General features: G+C 34.3%; 1 protein-coding gene across 2 annotated transcripts in view; it reads right to left on the bottom strand.

The window, feature by feature from the left end:
* Positions 1 to 695: 695 nt before the first annotated feature.
* Positions 696 to 20,188, bottom strand: part of CLINT1 (clathrin interactor 1) — a 59,898-nt gene continuing 40,405 nt past the window's right edge. The window contains exons 7-12 of one of the 2 annotated variants that reach the window (XM_044230478.1): positions 17,699 to 17,945; positions 16,828 to 16,897; positions 9,266 to 9,340; positions 5,432 to 5,724; positions 3,418 to 3,622; positions 696 to 2,452 (exon numbers count right to left, since the gene is read on the bottom strand). In XM_044230478.1, coding sequence (XP_044086413.1) covers positions 2,106 to 2,452; positions 3,418 to 3,622; positions 5,432 to 5,724; positions 9,266 to 9,340; positions 16,828 to 16,897; positions 17,699 to 17,945 — 1,237 coding nt within the window. In that variant the 3' untranslated portion in view covers positions 696 to 2,105. The remainder of the gene's footprint in view (positions 2,453 to 3,417; positions 3,623 to 5,431; positions 5,725 to 9,265; positions 9,341 to 16,827; positions 16,898 to 17,698; positions 17,946 to 20,188) is intronic. The other variant, XM_044230486.1, reaches the window with a different exon arrangement.

Raw genomic sequence — 20,188 nt, 5'->3', positions numbered from 1 at the left:
AAACTGATACCGACCTGTACGTTGAGGTGCCCAAGATAGGGCTGGCTCCCTTCTGTCTTCAGAGACACAATACAGGAAGGAGGCATAGTACAGAAATGCTTTACAGATAAATCTTAATTTTATTAGAAAAGAACTTTTCAACACAAAAGTTTAGAAACAAAATATTTAATTCCTCCAAGAACCGTATGTATTTGAAAAGGTGATGCTAGACTCTCAGTTTAATGAAAAAATTCACTTAAGATGACAGGTTTTAAATATCAGTGAAGATATTCTCCATGCTGCCACCGGAGCCTGGGTTGACTGTTCTGAAGTAACAACACTTGAAAGCTCCTATTCTTTGAAACTAATTTAAACACATTGAATTGTTGAAAGATTAAAAACCACAGTCAGCTAATTACACTCCCTCTCATCTCTTATTCAGCAAATGAATCACTTTTCATTACCACTTAGCTGAAGTACATGAATTTCTGCCTAATTAGAAATGTTGTAGATGGAACATTAGCAAGAATGGAGTGGGTCAGGATATCTCTGCTGCTTCATTTTTAATTCCTAACAGCAGAGTCTGAGAGGAAAGAATAGAGAAGTCATTAAATAATTTTAAATTATTTATAAAAATTACTTTGCCCAAATTATAATTATTTTTTCCCCAAACGGTCTCAAATGTCTAACAGAATGAAAGAAAAAGCAGTTCAACATTGATTTTAATGAACATTTTAATGTTATGTATAACAGAACATTATGAATACAATGGAAACAAAGTTTTATCAGTTTAATAAAAAAGAATTTCAACACAAAGTGGGGAGGTAATAATTTGATACCTATATTATAATATTTATTTTTAAAAATATTCCCAGCTTGAGGGTGAAACAATTAATTGTGCATTCCAAACTCTAGGATCATGATTTTCATGTGAGCTTAATGCAGAATTACAGCAGGAAAAATGAAAACATTTTAATTAATCTCCTTTATTTGCCATTAAATCAATAAAATCTTTTGACTGCTACAGGTCTCCTTTAATAATATATATTTAACTCCTCTCTATTGGAACCATACTGCTAACGCCGTATTATATACACTCAAAACCAAAACCAAACGAATACTGTATAAAATCTAAAAGCCAACATTGTTGAGTTCTAACATTTATATTTAACTTAAGGTTTTAATGAATTTTTACCTTTTCAATTTTTTAAAAGACACCAAAAAAATAAAAATAAATATTTTTCTCTTTCGACTGTTCCTGACTGAGAAGTGGTGGCTACAGGGATAAACACGGAAAGAAGCCTTGCCAAGTTAACCACTGCAAATTGTAAATAATGACTGCTAAAAACAAACAAAAATACTGGAGGGTTTTTTTTTTCTTTTAAAGGAAACCATAGAGCAGTCCTGAAAAAAAAAAATTTTTTTTTTCCTCGTTCTGCAAAGGATAATTATAGCAGAAGATATGGGAAAAGTCCCATAGCTATCACAAGTCGCTTGAAGAGGTTTCATTACAATAAAAATTTGGAATAGTATAATAGGAATAGCAGAGTTGCTGGAACATTAGCAAAAGTATATACATTCCAGTTACCTTTGATTTAGCCATAATCACATATGTATGCCTTTTTTTGGACAAAAATATATATTTTTATAAAAAACTGATCATCCAACTTTAATGATTTCATTTATGGACTCAAGAGTGGTAGTAAAAGGAACAGACCCAATTATGACAAGGCGATTCAGGGACAGAAAAATCAAGTTCCTCAGGAAAAGAAAAGTATAAAATTAGAGACTCAAACACATTTATTCAGCCCTATTCCAGTCTTCCCACAAATCATGATGTTAAAATGGGCTCTTCAATTTATAAAGGCTTTCAAGGTCTCAATATCCCACGAGTGGTCTATTCTCACTGGGAAAAATAATTTTGACTGCCTCATCTGAAGTGCCCTTGCCTGGTCATCTGAAATACTAGATATTTCACTTTTATAAAACAGCCTTTTTTGGTTCTTTATGTAGGTTTATTTTAACTAATTAATAAAAGAAACGGGAGTTGATTAGCATTTTCCATCCCAACATCACCTATCTTCACCACTAAAAATCCTTCATTCAATCTGCTCCTTTACCATTTCTCATTTGCTAAAGTTGGCAAAATTTGCAAAGGCATCTTGCTTGGGTTGCACAGTTCCAGAAGTCATGGCTAAGTTGGGCATGCCCATTCCCATTGTGCCTGTGAGGCCCATCCCAGCAGTTGACATCCCCATGTTCATGTTCATGCCCATCATGCTCTGGTTCATCATTGGGGTGTTTCCCAGAGGCGCTATTCCCATGGTGCCAGTCATCACACTGGGCATGCTCATAGGCATGGGTCCCCCCATCAAAGGGTTAGTTTGGGGCCGGACAGGAATTATGTTTGATGGAGAACTGAGGTTCACAGCTCCAAAGCTTTGGGTCATCACATTCATAGGCTGTTGCATATCTACCAGAAGGAAAAAGACAAAACTTTACATTAGATCTAGCAGAGTAATAATACAATATTCCTGACCATCAACACTTTAAAGCCCTCATAAAATTCCTTTACAGTGATTTTACAAAGCCAGTCAATTAACTCGCACTATTTGTTCTAGAAAAATAGTTTGTGGCTGTTAACTCTGGTTTCCCACAGACGTAGAAACAAAGAGTGGGCTGGGGGAAAACACAATCATTCCAACAAAATTTATTGTTGAATCCAACCTAACAAGTTGTCAGGAGCTACTGTGTATCAAAAGCCTTGTAAAACTTTATACCCTTTGACTCACTTTATTTTTAGAACATTACATTAAGGAAAAAAAAATCCCAAGTACAAAGATTTATATAAAATCACGGTGGAGTTGTTTATAATTGCAAAAAGCTAAAAACAACAGAAATAACCAACAATAAAGAAATTGTACACTGATATAATGATAACTATAAATACCTAAAAATCATTTTTCCCTAAGAATATTAAATATAGGAAAAATGATAACTTTATGCAAAATAACAACGACAAGAAATAGAATAATATAAGCAGTGATTTCAAGTATTAAAAATGTGGTTAGAAAAGACAGAAAGAAATATCAATTAATGGTGATTATCCCTGGATTATGGAGTTATGATGATCTTTGTTTTCTGGTCATATTTACCTAAAAATAAAACGTTTTCTACACCAATTACTTTTATTTTAGTGATCAGACTCTCCAAACTCACCAAAATACAGTCAATGTAATCACGCCAAAAGCAGAATACAAAGTAATCCAATATGCTGGAATGTCTATCAAGTATCACAGGAAAAAAATCCTAAGCAATCACACAGTTGCCTTCAGATGGTCTGTGCCATGTATTCTTATTTCATGGCTTGAACCAGTCCTGGCATCAGGGTAAAGATTACAAGTGCACAAAGAATCAAGATGTCTTGCAGTAACTTACTCTGCTGTTGAATCATTGTATTGAGTGATGGTTGCTGGGGTTTGGAAGGCTGCATACCAGGTAGTAAGTTGTCTAGGCTGATGTTTACACTGGGGTCAGACCAAGTAGAGGGCAGGGTTTTGCTGACTGGTTTCTGGACCATATCTGTATTCTGATTATAGAGAGGATTAGGCTTCTGCAGCACTGTGCTAACATTTTGCAAAGGCTGGAAAATAGAAAAATGCTCTAAAAATTAAGCTTGGGCTCTATAAAGGTCATCAGATGGCAATTTAATCACAATAACTCCAGATATACAAGACTTAGTAACAAACTCCTGAAACCAGAAAGAACCACAGAAGTGCTAGGCTAAGATCTTTAAGCTGAATCACTAGCTTCCCCCCAAAGTTCCTCTGAATCCCAAATCATACTTGGCATTAAAGGAAAAAAAGAAAACAAACCCAACATATTTACATGAACAATTACTCTCCCATCACCCAAAGTCTAGAAGCCACCATCCCAGGGAATGACCAACTTCAGGTTAGTACAGCTTTAAGGAAATATACAAATGGAAATTTATTATCACAAGATGGAATTCAGGATATGATTTCCCATGTTATAAAAAGAAAAACTACAAAACCAACAAATTATATTGCACAAATTCTGACATCTTCATGCTCCATGTACATTTCCATTGCCTAAAGTGAGCAACATTAGTGGAACTTGATACATGTGGACCAATTCAGGAAATAGGAGAAATTCAGGAGAAAGAAGCAGGGATGCCTCGTAGTTACTAAGGAAAACTATGAAAAGGACAGAAAAAAAGAAAGGAATAGAAACAGGAAAAATAATTAAAAAGGTACCAATGTGAAGAATTACAACATAGCGCAATTAAGACTGCAAATAAGTAAACTGGCTTTATGTACAGACCACATGAAAGAAACTCAAAAAGAATAAACTGGTTTGGGCCTGTTTAGAGGTGCATAGTTCAATTTAATGGCACTGGTGTGCCTTTAATGTCCTTTTTTTTAGTGTCAGGTCCAACTTCTGTTATACAGAACAGTCACCTTTCTGCTTCTTTCTTCTGTTCCTCCATCCTAACACCCAAAAGGAGAGAATCTACACATTAAAATGAGTAATTAGCATCATAAAAAATACTCAGAATTGCCTGAATCAAAAACAGCACTCTGGTACAACTCAGACACATGTACTCTAACACTGTGCTTGCTTGCTTGTCTGAATTCAAGTTAGTATTAGGTAATTTAGATTTAACTGTAAAAAAGTGAACTTAGGGGCGCCTGGGTTGCTCAGTGGGTTAACTTTGCTTTAGGCTCAGGTCATGATCTCAGGGTCATGGGATCGAGCCCCATGGGCTCTCTGCTCAGTGGGGAGCATGCTTCCCCCTCCCTCTCTGCCTGCCTCTCTGCCTACTTGTGATCTCTGTCAAATAAATTTAAAAAAAAAAAATCTTACCAAAAAAAAAAAAAAACTTAAAAAAAAAAGTGAACTTAAAAAACTCCCATTTAGTTGTTTTTCTTTATGAAAATGAGCTGAAAGAAGAGCCTATATAAAAATTACATAATGTAGAGCAGGCCCAAAATAGGGAAGAGCATTAGTCATTTTAGAGAATGATTTTCTATATTGGTAACGACTGCTTGCAACCAGTAAGTGACATTTCTTTGAGGAACAGATATTTTACTAAGTGAACACAGGCCATGGGTGATCTCTATTCCTTCTTAAAAACAGATTTTTTTTAAACACCAAATACCAAATTGTTTATGAATGCAATAAACTTTTAGCAATTGCCTCCTCTGTGCAAGGCATCATGCTTGGCTTTGCACGGACTACAGGATGGGTGAGAAAGCCTTGATCTCTAGAACTCAAATGACTACCAGGGGAAAGAGTGTAAAGTACATGCCATATGCAAAAACCATCTATGTATGGCTTTTTTTCCTGTCTCACGCAAGTCTACCATTACATTAGTCACAGAATCTTTAAGATTAGAAATCGAAGTTTCCAAGGGAGGCAGACAACTTACCTGTGATCTTGACATGGGCAACCCCAAGCCTACAGTATTAGTGCTCATCATAGAGAAATTCATACTCTGGGAAGATGTCATAGTTGCCTGGGATGAACCCATAAGATCAAAAAGGTCTGAAGAATTTGAGGCAGCTGGAGGTGGGCCTAAAGCTGGTTGAGAGCCACTGACAAGTTCCACAACTGGCTGTGAGGCACTGCCAAAGAGATCACCACTGGAGGCACCAGGGCCTGATGGGGCTTGGTTGAAGGCACTCCAGTCACCAAAGTCTCCATTCCCACTTGTCGCTGTAACTAAGAGGGAACAGTAAGGGTAAGAAACTTTCTGAAATGCGCAGAGCAAAACAACAGAACTGAAACAAATTAGAGCTGATCTGTGTCCATCCAGATTAACATCTGCAGGTACCATCTCCATCTGGACATTATTTTTCTCATGAATATTCCACAAATGTTAACAAGGTGGCAAAGGAAAGAAAAATCCACTTCTTAGCAGGTCTGAGGTGATACACAGAAATTACAATCAAAACTTTCCTTCAACCTAATTTTGCGTATCATCAAATATGCTACCAGCTAAACAACTATGGATGAGCCCAAAACCCTGAAAAGTGAGAAAACTTAACTGGTTAAACTTTTGGTTGGGAGATCGAGAATCTTCACATGAGGAGACATTCAATAAAATCAAAGAATTCAACTCATTTCACCCATTCATTATTTGGAAAGGTTCAGAGAAATTAAAGTATGACTTATATGGTCTCAAGTAAATAAAATCCCAAATTCACGATATTAAACTCATAAAGAAACAAAACAGAAAAGCATGGAAAAGAAAAACTCAGTAAAATCAAGAGTAGGGTTAGTAAGTTTCTGTAAGAAGTTCTTACCCTTTTGGCCACATTTTCACAACCAACACAAGAGCTGCAGAGAGCCATGGTATAACCCTAGTACAGTGCTTACTCCAAACGGGACTGTTCAATTTAGTTATTTAAATAAAAACTAGGGTATAGAGGGGAACTCAGGGGGAACTCTTATCATTACATTCAAAGATAATTATAACAAGTTTAAGATTTAATGCATTCAATAATATAAAAATTGGTAATAGGTTAATTAATGGACTATAGTGTTTAAGAGCATAGATTTTGTACCTTACTAGATGAGTGACCCTGGGAAAACTACATAACCCTCTCTGTGTCTCACTTTTTAAAAATCTAAGTTGTGAAGATTAATGTTTTTTGTGTGTGAATTTAATATGTTAAGTGCCATTTAGGGTTTATTATTATTACTATGGATTAATTGTGAAAACACAATTAAGGGCCAAAGGCATCACATTTTCTTTTCTTTAGGTACATCATAAAACAGTATAGGCCAAACTTCTAAAATTCTGCATACATATACTATTTGGATTATAATAAATATAAAGGCAACTGATACTAAGGAAAAAAATTCTTTAAATAGGCTATGCATGACTCTAAGTAAATAAATCTAAGAAAGGAATAAATAGATAAATATGAACTAACAGAAGTTGAAAAAGCAAAGGTGAAGAAAGAGCTACATATAAACGGTCATCTGAAAAAGAATAGTATATATTTCCAAGTTAATTAACACCATCTCTTTGTACTCCATGTTCACTTACAACTTGGAAATACACTTTGTCTAGTCTATAAGGTAACCAACCACTCCAATACTGTGTCTCATTATGCTAAATATCTAAAGAGAACAATAGTATTAAGTCTTTAAAATTATATTTCTCTATTACCATATTATAATGGTAATATATAATATAAGCCCCTTCAAAAGAAAATAACTCAGAAAACCCATGTTCTACCAACAATTTAATATAAGAACTGGGCTAATATTCATCACCTCAGGGTTTTATTAAAATAGGTCTTTGATCTTCTTTACAAAAAAGACTGATTTAAAATTTTTACAATTAATTCTATATATTAAACAATTTAAAGTAATTTAAGAAAGACTTGCTGGATATAGGTAAACTTTATGCTGATTTCCTATATGCTTGATCTATAAAACAGAGTACAAATGGAAACTGGGGCAAAACGTGTTGCCCCATCTGAAAACTTTATCTGAAATGATTAATCATAGGAGGAAGAGATTTCTAGTGGGGCATATATTGTTCAGAAAAGATTAATTATTGTCACAACAGTTTCAGCCCCTTGCGTAATGGTGATCAGGTTATATTAATCACATGCATACAGATGAAGAGATGTATCACTTAGCAACATTAAGATATTCTAATTATTTGCATAGTAGGCAACTTTATATACATAAAAACTTTAAGAATTACACAGGCAGTCTGTAAAATTAGGGTAATGTTTATCTTCCACTTGATTTGCCTAAAGTAAGGTATTAACCCTTCGAAGACAAAACCATACTTCTTCTTTTTTTTTTTTTAAAGATTTTATTTATTTATTTATTTGTCAGAGAGAGAGAGAGAGCAAGCGAAGAGCAAGCACAGGCAGACAGAGTGGAAGGCAGAGTCAGAGGGAGAAACAGGCTCCCTGCAGAGCAAGGAGCCCGATGTGGGACTCGATCCCAGGACGCTGGGATCATGACCTGAGCCGAAGGCAGCTGCTTAACCAACTGAGCCACCCAGGCGTCCCAAAACCATACTTCTAAAATCAAGTTAATTACTGCACAATTCCGGTTTCTGGGTAATACTCGGAATTTATACAAGTAGGCTACCAAAATAACCCCAGATGATTAAAGCCTATGTATCTTTCTTCCTAAATCCTGACAAAACTACATCATATATTACTAAATATATGTTTTAATTCAATTAATCTAATGGCATTAACTCTACTTGAAATGAGTAAGACAAATTCAGCTAAATTACACCTTTTCTCCCTGCTTCACTTCACGTTTAAAATTTATAACTAAATTGTCATATTCTCTCTCAAACTTAAGAGTGACAAGATTTTATACAAAAAACCACTATAGCCAACTCCTTTACAATTTGAAGAAGAAAGCACACTTAATAACACAGTCCCTATTCTATCCACTTCTACAGAAACTACTTTATATCCTTATAAAGAACCATGTCAAAAGGTGTTCCTCATTTTAGAAAGTTGGAGGCTCAGCAGCTTTTCCAAAGTTAAACAGCTACTATACTATATGGCAGAGGCAGTAAGGTAAAAATATTCATAATGGGGAGAAAAAGACAAATGCTTCACCTCAATCCTTGATGTTTAAACCTGTATTGTTAGTTTCAAGTACACAACATAAAGATTTGGTTCTGTATATACTGCAAAATGATCACCAGAATAAATTGAAGGCATTTTAAAATTTCTAATCTAACATGGAGGGAAGTTTTGCCTGAGATTCAACTGCTCTCTATTTAAGGATGTGTCAAAATGTAGTTCGGTTATGTTTTATAGAAGTGCTCTTAATATATCTAAATAACAAAGAAATGAATTTTATTAAGATAATCTGTTCAATCCTAATGTCCTTGGAATCATTATCATATAACCTAAACATAAACCATAATATTCTTCCTGCTAAATTGAGATCATACTCCCCACAACACTATCCTTCCCCCACCAAAAAAAAAAAAAAAAAAAAAAGCTAAATAAGAGTTGCTTATAAATGAGGGCAATTTTATTTAGGTGTGCCTGCCTGAGTAGTTTACAACTAAATTAATTCATTTAGCACATTTAAGACACTGACCCAATAAAACACCTTTGTGAATAAATTCTTTAGGATTTAGGAATTATAAATACTATAAGGAGTAAAACACCAAAAAGAAGCTTATTTGGTGGAGGAGGAAACTGTTTGGTCTTGATAACCTTTTCACTGCCCCTAAATTTCTGGCCAAACTGTATCATACCTTGGGAAGGGAAACTGCCTGATGCAGCAGTTGAGCCAAAGTCAGCAAATCCTCCAAATAAATCAGCTGATCCTCCTAGAAATTAAGCATGAAGAAAAGTTAAAATTGTTAAACCACAGAATAACCGATACCAATTTCAGGAAGCCATTTTAGCACCACACTTAAAAATTACCTATTATTAGATGCTCCAGACCTATCACAGAAGCTAGCTTGCTGATCTAAGCTTTCACATCACCATGCTTTTAAGCTACCACAAACTCTTAACGTTCTTTATCTTTTAAGTAATTGACACTACATTTGTGATTAGTTATCCTTCAGTTACACTGCCTGAACACAGCCTGGACCTGTGGTTTATCCAATCAATTACACTCTTTATGCGTAATCCAAAGAACCTTTGGTGGATGCTAAAACCTGAGTAAAATGTTGCTAGGCAATATTCACATAATCACCAAATATCACCCCACAGATTACTTGATAAATACAAAGGAATGAAGCTACTTTTACAATAGAGAAATTCAATAGATATTGACCTAAACAGCTGATCAAATTTAATGCCACTAATAATCAGAGAAAATAGTATTCATGGGCACTTTAATGCAAGGGACTGAAAGGAGATCATCACCCGTGTTAAGAATTCCAGCCAAAAATATTTAACCTGAATGTAATCATGAGGAATGAATCAGACAAATAACAAAATTGAGGGACATTGTGCAGAACAACTCTGAAGACTCTTCAGACAATGTCAACATTGTTTTTCATTGTTTTTTGTTGTTGTTGTTTATTTTTTGATGGAGAGATCAGAAGTAGGCAGAGAGGCAGGCAGAGAGGGGAAGCAGGCTCCCTGCAGGGAGCCCGATGTGGGGCTCGATCCCAGGAGCCTAGGATCATGACCTGAGTCAAAGACAGAGACTTAACCCACTGAGCCACCCAGGCGCCCCCAATGTCAACATTGTAAAGGACAAAGAAGACTAGGACTGCTACAAATTAAAGGAGCCTAAAGAAACATGACAAGTAAATGAAATACATGATCCTTGATTGGATCCTGGATTTTTCTAAAAAGTGCTAACCTGAAATGACGTAATTGAGGTATCAAGGAAATCTGAAAATGGTCTGTATATTAGACAATACTGTTTAAATGTTAAATTTCTCAAGTATGATAATTATATTGTGATTATAGAGGAGAATGTCCCTGTTTTAAGAAGATATATGCTTAAGTTATTTTGGGGGCAAAATGTCCTGGCTATTTCCAATTTTCTCTCAAATGGTACACAATAAACAAATGGTATATAGTAAAAAAAAATGACCTTGAGAGAGAGATGAAGAAAATGTGGCAAATATTCTGTAGGTTTGAAATTTTTTTAAATAAAAAGAGAAAAATTTTTGAGGCTGATTTGCATAATGATCAGTTTTAATATCTACATAGGAAAAAATGAATGGAATGATTTTGGTGGACTATTTGTTTTCTATTATCTACTCCATGAACAGGCAAATACTTTTAATCCATGAAAAAATAGCAGCTTTTTGCTACTTCTAGACTGGTGTTTTTAAAGGGGTGAGATCCAAAGGTTGCAAAATCAATCTCTGTGCACAAACAGCACATTCACATACTGTGTGAATTTTACAATTTTTATCTGTAAACACTATGTGGATAAGAATATTTACTTTTACCTACAATTTGAACAATATTACACAAAATTTTAATATTCCATTTCTGTCCAATTCAGTTATCAACAAAATAGCAGTAGTCAAAGGATCTAAACCCTTAAATAGCTGTCCTTATTTTTCTTTGTCCTTAAAGATTTCACCTCTTAAGAGTCACAACCTTAGAAGTTTAGAGCAGCAGTTCAATTATGGTGCTTTTAGTGTTATGCGAACATTATATAGGTTACATCACAGCTGCTTAGCCTGCAGTGCTTAGAAACTAGCCAGGTGGGACTGGAACATCTGGGCTGCACTCAAATACCACCAGGGATAGATTCCAACATCTGGTGCCATTTCTGAATTGTCTTATCGCTGCAAGACATTCTGCCCCATCTGCTACACTCAACTGGGTTAATTAAACTAGAACCATCTTCCTTTCTTAATAAATGGCCAGCAGTAATAAAAGGAACAAATCAGTTTCTGATACATGTGTACCTGGTATTTCTTTTTAATGCACATTTACTGTAGTCAACTATCAGCAAGCATAACAAATTTCTCATTTCTTTACCTCATTACAGATGCACATATTCATATAGCCTCACTCACCATGAACTAACCTAACTCCCACCAAGGCCAAGATTCTCAACTTCTACCAACACTATAGCTCATCTGGCTAGTTATCCAAAGGATGATATCACAGCAATTTGTTTATCTCTTCTTTAAATATACATAATCTGATAAAATGTGGTGAGAGGCAGAAAAGATCAATAAGCTATAGTTTTAAACTATATAAACAAGTACATGTATTAATAAATAAAGCACATGTATTAATAAAAAATAAAGCACATTAATTAATAAAAATAAAGCACATGTATTAATAAAAACAAGCAAGGAAATGAATGTTGCAAAGAGCTGCTGCTTTATATTCATAAATTTATCTTCTGTATTGTTTCTGAATGTTAAAAATATTGATCAAAGTATAATATTAGGTAATAGAATGACAGTTAAATCATTTGCTAGAACATTAAGGGATCTGAAAATTGGGGATTATTTTAATTTGCTTCATCCTAGAACATTAAGGGATCTGAAAATTGGGGATTATTTTAATTTGCTTCATCCAGCAGTGAATAAACATCAATATGTAATTTATTACGCTAAACAAGTTAGGAGATTTTCAAATGTTATCCAGTCTGCGGTAAAGTGCCTATGTAGAAAAAGGCACTTGAGGGCGCCTGGGTGGCTCAGTGGATTAAGCCACTGCCTTCGGCTCAGGTCATGATCCCAGTATCCTGGGATGGAGCCCCGCATTGGGCTCTCTGCTCAGCAGGGAGCCTGCTTCCTCCTCTCTCTCTGCCTGACTCTCTGCCTACTTGTGATCTCTCTCTGTCAAATAAATAAATAAAATCTTAAAAAAAAAAAAAAAGGCACTTGAATACTATAGGATCATAACTTCAAACCAGGTAAGATATTTTAATTTTGTCATATCCTGATTTAGTGTTTCAGATAATTACCAATTTTGTTATTCCACTGCTTCACCTTCTAACATCTGAACTGAAATTATATTGTATTCCTAATTTATCTACAGCAAATATTATACCTCTCCCCCACACTATAGAAGTTTGATTTCAACATAACCAATTAAAGAATACTGCAAGAATAGAAACACACATAAAGTATTTTACAAATAAAAGCTACCTTTTCTTGAAAAGGACTTAAGTTTCGTCTAACCTTCTGAAGTGGCACAGATTATGCTTCTCCTTGGGTTTTACACAATATGATCTTCAATCTGAAAATGATCTCTATCTCAATAATTTAAAATCTTTTATTTCTTTTAGGAAATAAATCCTCTCTCCTAGGAGGGACTATCCTTATGTGTGTGACGTTATTCCTACCAGTGCCTCAAATTCAACAGAAATTTTCTACATACTGAAGCATTTTCCCAGATAACTTCTATCTAAGGGAATTTAAGTAAGAGTGTACCAAAAATTGCTGCACATAGAAGACTGCTAAATTTCACAAGACCTATCCTTCAAGATTGCCACATGAGAGCTGTCATTATAAATGAACCATTTCCATCTGCCTTTTCAGGATAGCAAGGAGGTTATTTACAATCACCAGCTGGGAACATGTATTTTCCAAAGCAATACTGTGAACAGGAAAAATATAGCTGAACTAGACAGTGCTTAGGCTTCAAATGAAAAGTTCTTCAACAAAGAATTTAATCTAGATTACATTATAAAGAACTGTGCAAGAAAAATTCTAACCAATTTAAAATTAAAAGAACTGACAAAATGCAATAAAAAATTATAAACATATGACAAAGATTAATATATATGTAAGAAGCTTACATAGAAAACACTAAGGATAAATAGCTCCACTAAAAGAAATGGACAAAGGAACAAATGGCCTAAAAGAACAAGGTAAATATGCAAACTGAGGCATCAAACAAATACAAAATAAAATGAAATACTACTTTCTCCTTACCAAACTGGATGGTTTTGAAAGATGCTACTCCACTACTTTTCCAAAAGAAAAATTTGGAAACAAAACAAAACAAAACCTAATACCCCAAAAATAAGAGACTGTCTGGTTAAATAAATTACAGCATACTCATACAATGTTAAGATATAAAGCAATTACCAGTCTGTAAAGAATACCAACAATTACAGGGAAATGGTCAGAAGAACGTGGGTGAAAAGCAGTTCACAGTGAAGTAAAAGCCTTATCTAAAGTCTGAAAAAGATCTGCCATTTAATAAATGCTTAATATATTGGACTCAATATATAGAAAGTGTACTTAAAAAAGAGTATTCACCCCAATAATTATGCATCTAAGTCACAGTGAATCACTTTGTTTTCCAACAAATTTCTAAAATGAGCATGTGTGACTTTTAATGAATGAAGAGAAAATGTTAAAACATTTTATTTTTAGTAAACTTGACTTAAACTAGAGAAAACCCCATGGAAATTCTAACATATAAATCAGTGTACTCAATATGTAACCACGTGGCTCATATTTATGTAAATATCCTCAACTAATTTTTGTGATTACTGGGTACAAGACAACAGGTTCAAATATAAATGTAGCAACATTTTGGATTTGACATATTTGATCTTTAAAACATTTTAAACTTAAAAAAAAAAAAAAGAATTCAAAACATGTAATGGCCCTCTATCTGTACTATGGTGTATTTTCTCTTCAACCTCATTTATTGTACTAGAGATAACTTAAAGAATAGTAAGTCAATCAAGACCTAAATTCCTTAATTAGGAAGGGACAAAGGAGACGATATGAACTTTTATAAAAGTGAGATACAGTAGAAAATGAAATGGGATGTTTTGGGGATTCTAGTTTTAACTGGCTTATTTTCTAAATACTGTGAAGTTAATTCATTTTTTAAAATATTCACTTAGAAATGTACTATATGTAAAAGCCACCAGAATATCCTTAGAGTATAGCTTTTAAAAGAACATCACTCAGTGGTGATGGATTCTTGGTGAATGGGTTTCACATGTTTATTTTAAAACTTGGTACATATTCTCCAATGACTTTACCACACACAGTCTTAAAGATGTTAACAAAAAGGATGTAGTAGCATTAAAAAAAAAAAAAAAGAAAGGAAATTTGAGCATATTCTCAGAGGAGGTATTTATCTGGTGAGAGGTACAGATGCTGCCGTATCTGCTTGGGTTTACAGTTCATGCCCATATTACTTGCATGATGGTAATATTGTAAGTACAGGCACATCTGGTAAATGACACCCATACGGCATACCAAGTAGCAATGCTAATATGGTAGATTCTTCGACTTTTTCACGTGTAGGTGGCGAAGATTAAATATCTAATATTTTTTCCACTGCTCAAGTTAATTTAAAATAGATTACTAAAGTATTTAAATAGAGATTTGGGAAACAAAATTTATGAACTGATTGAAGAGTGTTCTACACAAACTGGGTAAGCATACTGTTTCAAGCAGAAGACAACTTTAAAAAATAATTCTGATGTAGACCTATATTCAGTTTGTTTTTAGAGATTATTATGATAAAACAAATGCCACGGCAAGGAATTTCCAAGATTTCAGACTCTGTCTTAATTATTATAATAATATTAATTGCTACTTCTATTTAATTAGTCAATCTACTGTTTGCACTGGAGAAGAAAAAGCTCTCAATGGTTTCTTGCCAAACAAAGGAAGCATGCAGGGATTTAATAATTCTGTCTGTTCAGAGTAATCTTGGTATCACTGAGGAAAAAAGTTACATCATTCATCTGACCTTCCTAGTTAATTCTTCTCTGATTGCTCCATTAAAACTTTCCACAGATGCATGAAAGGGGCTCCTTAATATTTCATGCCAGGAAGTCCAAAATAGTTGATATTCTGTAACACTATGTTTTATTATATGACTACACACTGTTAATACTACAGTTAAGATTTTATTTTTACTTATTTTTTTTTAAAGATTTATTTGACAGAGAGAGAGCACAACCAGGGGGAGCAGCAGGCAAAGGGAGAGGGAGAAGCAGGCTCCCTGAAGAGCAAGGAGCCCGTTGTGTGGGGCTTAATCCCAGGATCCTGAGCTGAAGGCAGACACCTAACCGACGGGCCACGAAAACACCCCTACAGTTAGGATTTTAAACATACAAAAAGACACCACATAAACTGTTAAACAACTGATGTAGTTTTTCGTAATCTAGGGCATGAGAGTTCAATGGCGTTCACAAAATATTTTAGGAACATTTAAGAGTTATAGCAAAAAGGGAACAGGAACTGAAGCAGCTCAGAAACTTGGTTGAACCAGATGCCCCATGAAGTTCAATCCCAATCCAAGAATTTTATGGTACTGGGCAAGGAGGAGAAAATACCAGAAGATTTTCTATTAATTACATGTACTATACTATCAATGAAAGTACTTTCTATCACAGACTTCCATTTAAGCACTACTGTGAATTTTAAAACAATTCACTTGAAAAATCACTACACACATTGAGGAACAACAGATTTACTTTGCATATTATATAGCAATCTATATATAGCATCTACACTTTAATGTGAAATAAACTTTAAACAGGTTGGGAAAGATCATCTTTAAACTGAAGTTGTTTTTCTTAAGGTGTTTTGACTTGTAGCATAGCACTTTATTAGAACTCCATAATCATCAAATGCAACCTAAAATGCCAATTTTCTTGGGGGAAAAAAAACAACAACAACAACAAAACCTAATATACAGGGAATTACTCAAATCAAATCTGGCATTTACTGAAAGTCTAACTTTAGAAATCATTAATCCTATCTCCAAGAAAATCTTGGTAAAGAAACTACTGTTTTGCTACGGCCTCCTTAAAATATGTCAAGCAGGTGGTTATGTACTTTCATAGAATTCCCCTTTCCTCCAAAGCTCTCATCATGTGTATAACTAGGTAACTATATGTGACTCATTAATTAATGACTACTTCTTCCACCTGACCTTCCCATGATGGCAATAACTTTGTTTCACTAAGCACTATACCTCAAGCACGCAGAACAGTGTTTGGTTCAATAAATACTTGTTGAATAATTGAGTAAAAAGTTTAAATGAATGCTACTATAGCTAATGCTGAGAGCCAGAATTAAGATTTAAGGAAAGGCAATAAAATGGGCAGAGCAGTACATTTTGCTTCTAGAGAAAGCAAAGGAACCCATTCAGCATTAAGAAATTAAGGAGACAGAGATAATACTGAATTACTGGTCAAATATTTAAGCACTCCTCTTTACCTTAGGCAATTAAATCATTTTCCCAAATAAAGGTCAAGGCTCATTAATTTATTAAAAATAAATGCAATGCAAAAAAATTTATTTTTCATTCTATCCTTTATTTGGCATTTTGAAAAACTACTCTGAAATCAAAGGTTACTGAAAAGAAAAAAGCCAATGTGGAAGCTTACCTGTCGATTGGCTGGTGCCATCAAATAGATCAACAAGGTCACCAGATGACTTGCTGCTAGGCACTGAAGTCTGAAAACACACGCAGAACTTAATAAAGCTTGGAAAACAAATTTCTTCTATTTTCCTAAACCTGCTCTAGTCATCTCTGATTCTCAACTTAGACACAAATAACTGTAACATTCTACGGGTACATTTAGTTTTCTGAAAAACTAACTTTCTTTTTAGAGTTAACTACAATCTGCAGGATACATAAGAAAAATGTTTTCCCCTTGCTACTTCTGATGCGAAGACACAAACTGGATAAGCACAAGTTGGGGAGACTGCCAAGACATTAGCTTGCGGCCAGGTATCTAGTAGGTGGATTTCATTTCCGTGGGTGAATAAAAAAAACAAAATGAAGAAGGCAGGAGAAAGCAGTGTTGCTACTGATCAGTAATGAGGCAAATAAGCCTCCCTTCATAGGGAATATAAAATGAGACTATTTCCCCTATATATGTAGTTGGTCCTCTTCTGTCATTTCTTACAACTTCTAAATACTCCTGTTTTCCTTAGTGAATCTCGATTGTTTTCGGCAACCAGTGATGGTGTCTAGAAGGAAACAAATGCACTAAATTCTGACTTGCCACCCTTCCCAAACAAACCCAAAGTATCACTTCTACTTTCATAGGAAGTGCATACACAATCATGCAGCAACTGGAGAGGCTTCTTCCCCCAAAGAGATTTCTTATTATTGACTCTGAGTAATACAGCCCAGACGATCTATAATTAATATGATTGCCTAGGAATGCCAAACCCTATTAATGCAATAATTCTAGAAGTAACCTGTAAGAACAAAACTGTATATAGTGTGTAAACTCACGCCTTTCCCACCTTAAGTGAAGACTGAGGTGTATGAGCGGAAGCATTCTGATCTGGACTTGCTTTGTCCCCTGTGTAATGTGCTGCTGCTCCAAGATCAATGGTTTTAGAAGGATTTGCTGTGCGCTTGTGTCTGGTTGTGGTGGTCTCTGTGGCCTGTGTGATATGGATATGCTTTGTCGTCACAGTCTCCTCTTCATCTTTGAATTCACCTTTGGGAGATCTGCCTCTTCTTGCTTTCTTTTCCTCATCACTGTCGCTAAAAGATATTAAAAATGAAGCAAAATAATAAGACTAGGGATTATTTTAAAATGGAGCCCTCAGTGATTTGGTCTAAAGAATTTCAAAAGCAGTAGCTCCAAAATTCCATACCCTATTTGACAGGGATCAACAGAATGTTACCCAAGCTATCTGAATAATGACATGTATGTGTTGGGGAGGGGCAATGGGATCCAGGTCAATTCCCTAGGTAAGTCTAAAACACTGCCACAAAAACATATTTACATAAATGTGTACAAATAAAGTCTGAAGTAATTCAAGTGTTTATTATAGATTTAAAGCTTAATTAAAAAATAAAATGGCAGTAATATCATATCAGAATCAACTGATGAGATCCTGTGTACTCAAACATCTGCATTTGATGACCATTTTCTTGAAATGGATGGTGTGCAAACTTCAGTCCCATTTAAGTAACAATTCTGTCACTGATTCATACACTTATATAAACATATAATAAAATACTACAATTTCAGTGGACACATTTTAAACACTATCCCAACTAAATTCAAATGATTAAATGTTCACCTGTAAAAGCAAAAAAATATGAAGCACGGCACTTTACAACAACAGTGCTCTATTTTGCTTAGTATAAGAAGAATAAACTTTTACCTTACTATGAAAATTGCTTTATAGGAAACAAGTATATTTAAAATGTTTTGAAGTAATTCCTCTTTAGGCATACCCAAAACAATTCTCTTTTTTAATGGGGCAAAAGAAAAACATATGTAATAATTTTTTAAAAATTGGGTTTTTCATATGCCATGAATTTAAAACATCAGCACTAATCTGTTCTTCAGTAATAAAGCATTGCGGCTTTTTTCTGGTGCTAGCAAGACAGAAATTACCTGAAATATGTTCCATTACCTATATTACTTAATTTTAGAGTAGATGGTTTAATTTATAAATATTCTGAAATAAAACACTTAAAGTTATACTAATTCATCTCAGACAAATCTAAAGCCATTCTACTTAAAGATAAATCAATTTGGAACCTCTATAATTCAAGGATCAAGAAGAGATTCTCAGATACAGCAAAAGGGTTAAAGGTATTCTTATCTATAAGCATTTTAGGGAATCCACAAGTTCCAATTAAGTGTTCAAAAGCCCTTGTCTTACATCAATTTTTTAGCAACAGATAACCTAAAGATTCCCACCATCAGCCCTGTAAGTAAAACTAGAATTTCTTACCTTTCTGATGTCCAATTTAGTATCAGTGCAAGGTAATTTCTTTATACGATGAGAATATAAAACTGACTGGCACATAAAGAAATGGAAGCTTCGTATCTGATCAGTGTTCAAGAATTCCTGAATCTAATAATGAACTAATAATAAGTCTGACATTTTGGTAACATGCCAGAGGTCACACACAACTTTGTCTAAAAGTCTACTCTTCTTTCACAAATACTTGAAGATGTAAAGTCCCCTGGTGTGCTCTTCAGTTACTATGATGAATAATACACTCTATATTATATTTTACTCTTTTAAACCCAAATACTCCATATAAAAGATTTAGGAACTAGAAGAACCTGTTGCAGAGGCAACATTAAAAAAAAAAAAAAAATCAAACAGGAAACAGAAAAAAAAAAGAAAAATTGACGGGTGTAGGGTAAAGCAACAACACAAGAATGCACATAGATCTCTAACCAGCCTACCTACCTGATTTCCACATTTCTTCAGGAAATAGCAACACATTATATGGCCACTATGTTTTCTAAACCAAACTAAAAACGCAAACACATAGGCCATGAGAACAATAATAAGAGAAAAAACGGAATATTCACAGTATATTTGAGTAGGCACAGTTTCCCAAGGTTATCATTCATTATTATAACATACATACTCTTCAGTATAGAAGAGCTAAAAATGCAGTTGTAAAATAGATATATTCAAAGTATGAAAAGTAAATTCTGGCTCTTCAAAGATTATATTCCAGAAACAGTCTTTGAAAAAGGCATTTGAGAAATTTAATACAGAAACATACCTAGGGCACTGAACAAATATTTTAAATTTCAAATTATATTTTTATTTTTACTTCTTTTTAGTGACCCCTAAATCTGAACTATTAAGATTTTTTTTTTTTTTTAAAAGGGGAAAAAAGAGAGAGAGAGAGAGAGAGAGATGGTACTTATTACAAGAACTCCCCTGAAGAAACAGCTCCATCACTAACTGTTACTTTAGGAAAGTTCCACACAGCCTGATTAGGCATCAGGTTTTACTTCTAAA

This window comes from Neovison vison, chromosome 1 (assembly GCF_020171115.1).
Source record: "Neovison vison isolate M4711 chromosome 1, ASM_NN_V1, whole genome shotgun sequence".
NCBI lineage: Eukaryota > Metazoa > Chordata > Mammalia > Carnivora > Mustelidae > Neogale > Neogale vison.
The sequence above is the reverse complement of the archived record's forward strand: the minus strand, read 5'-3'. Positions and strand labels throughout refer to the sequence as shown.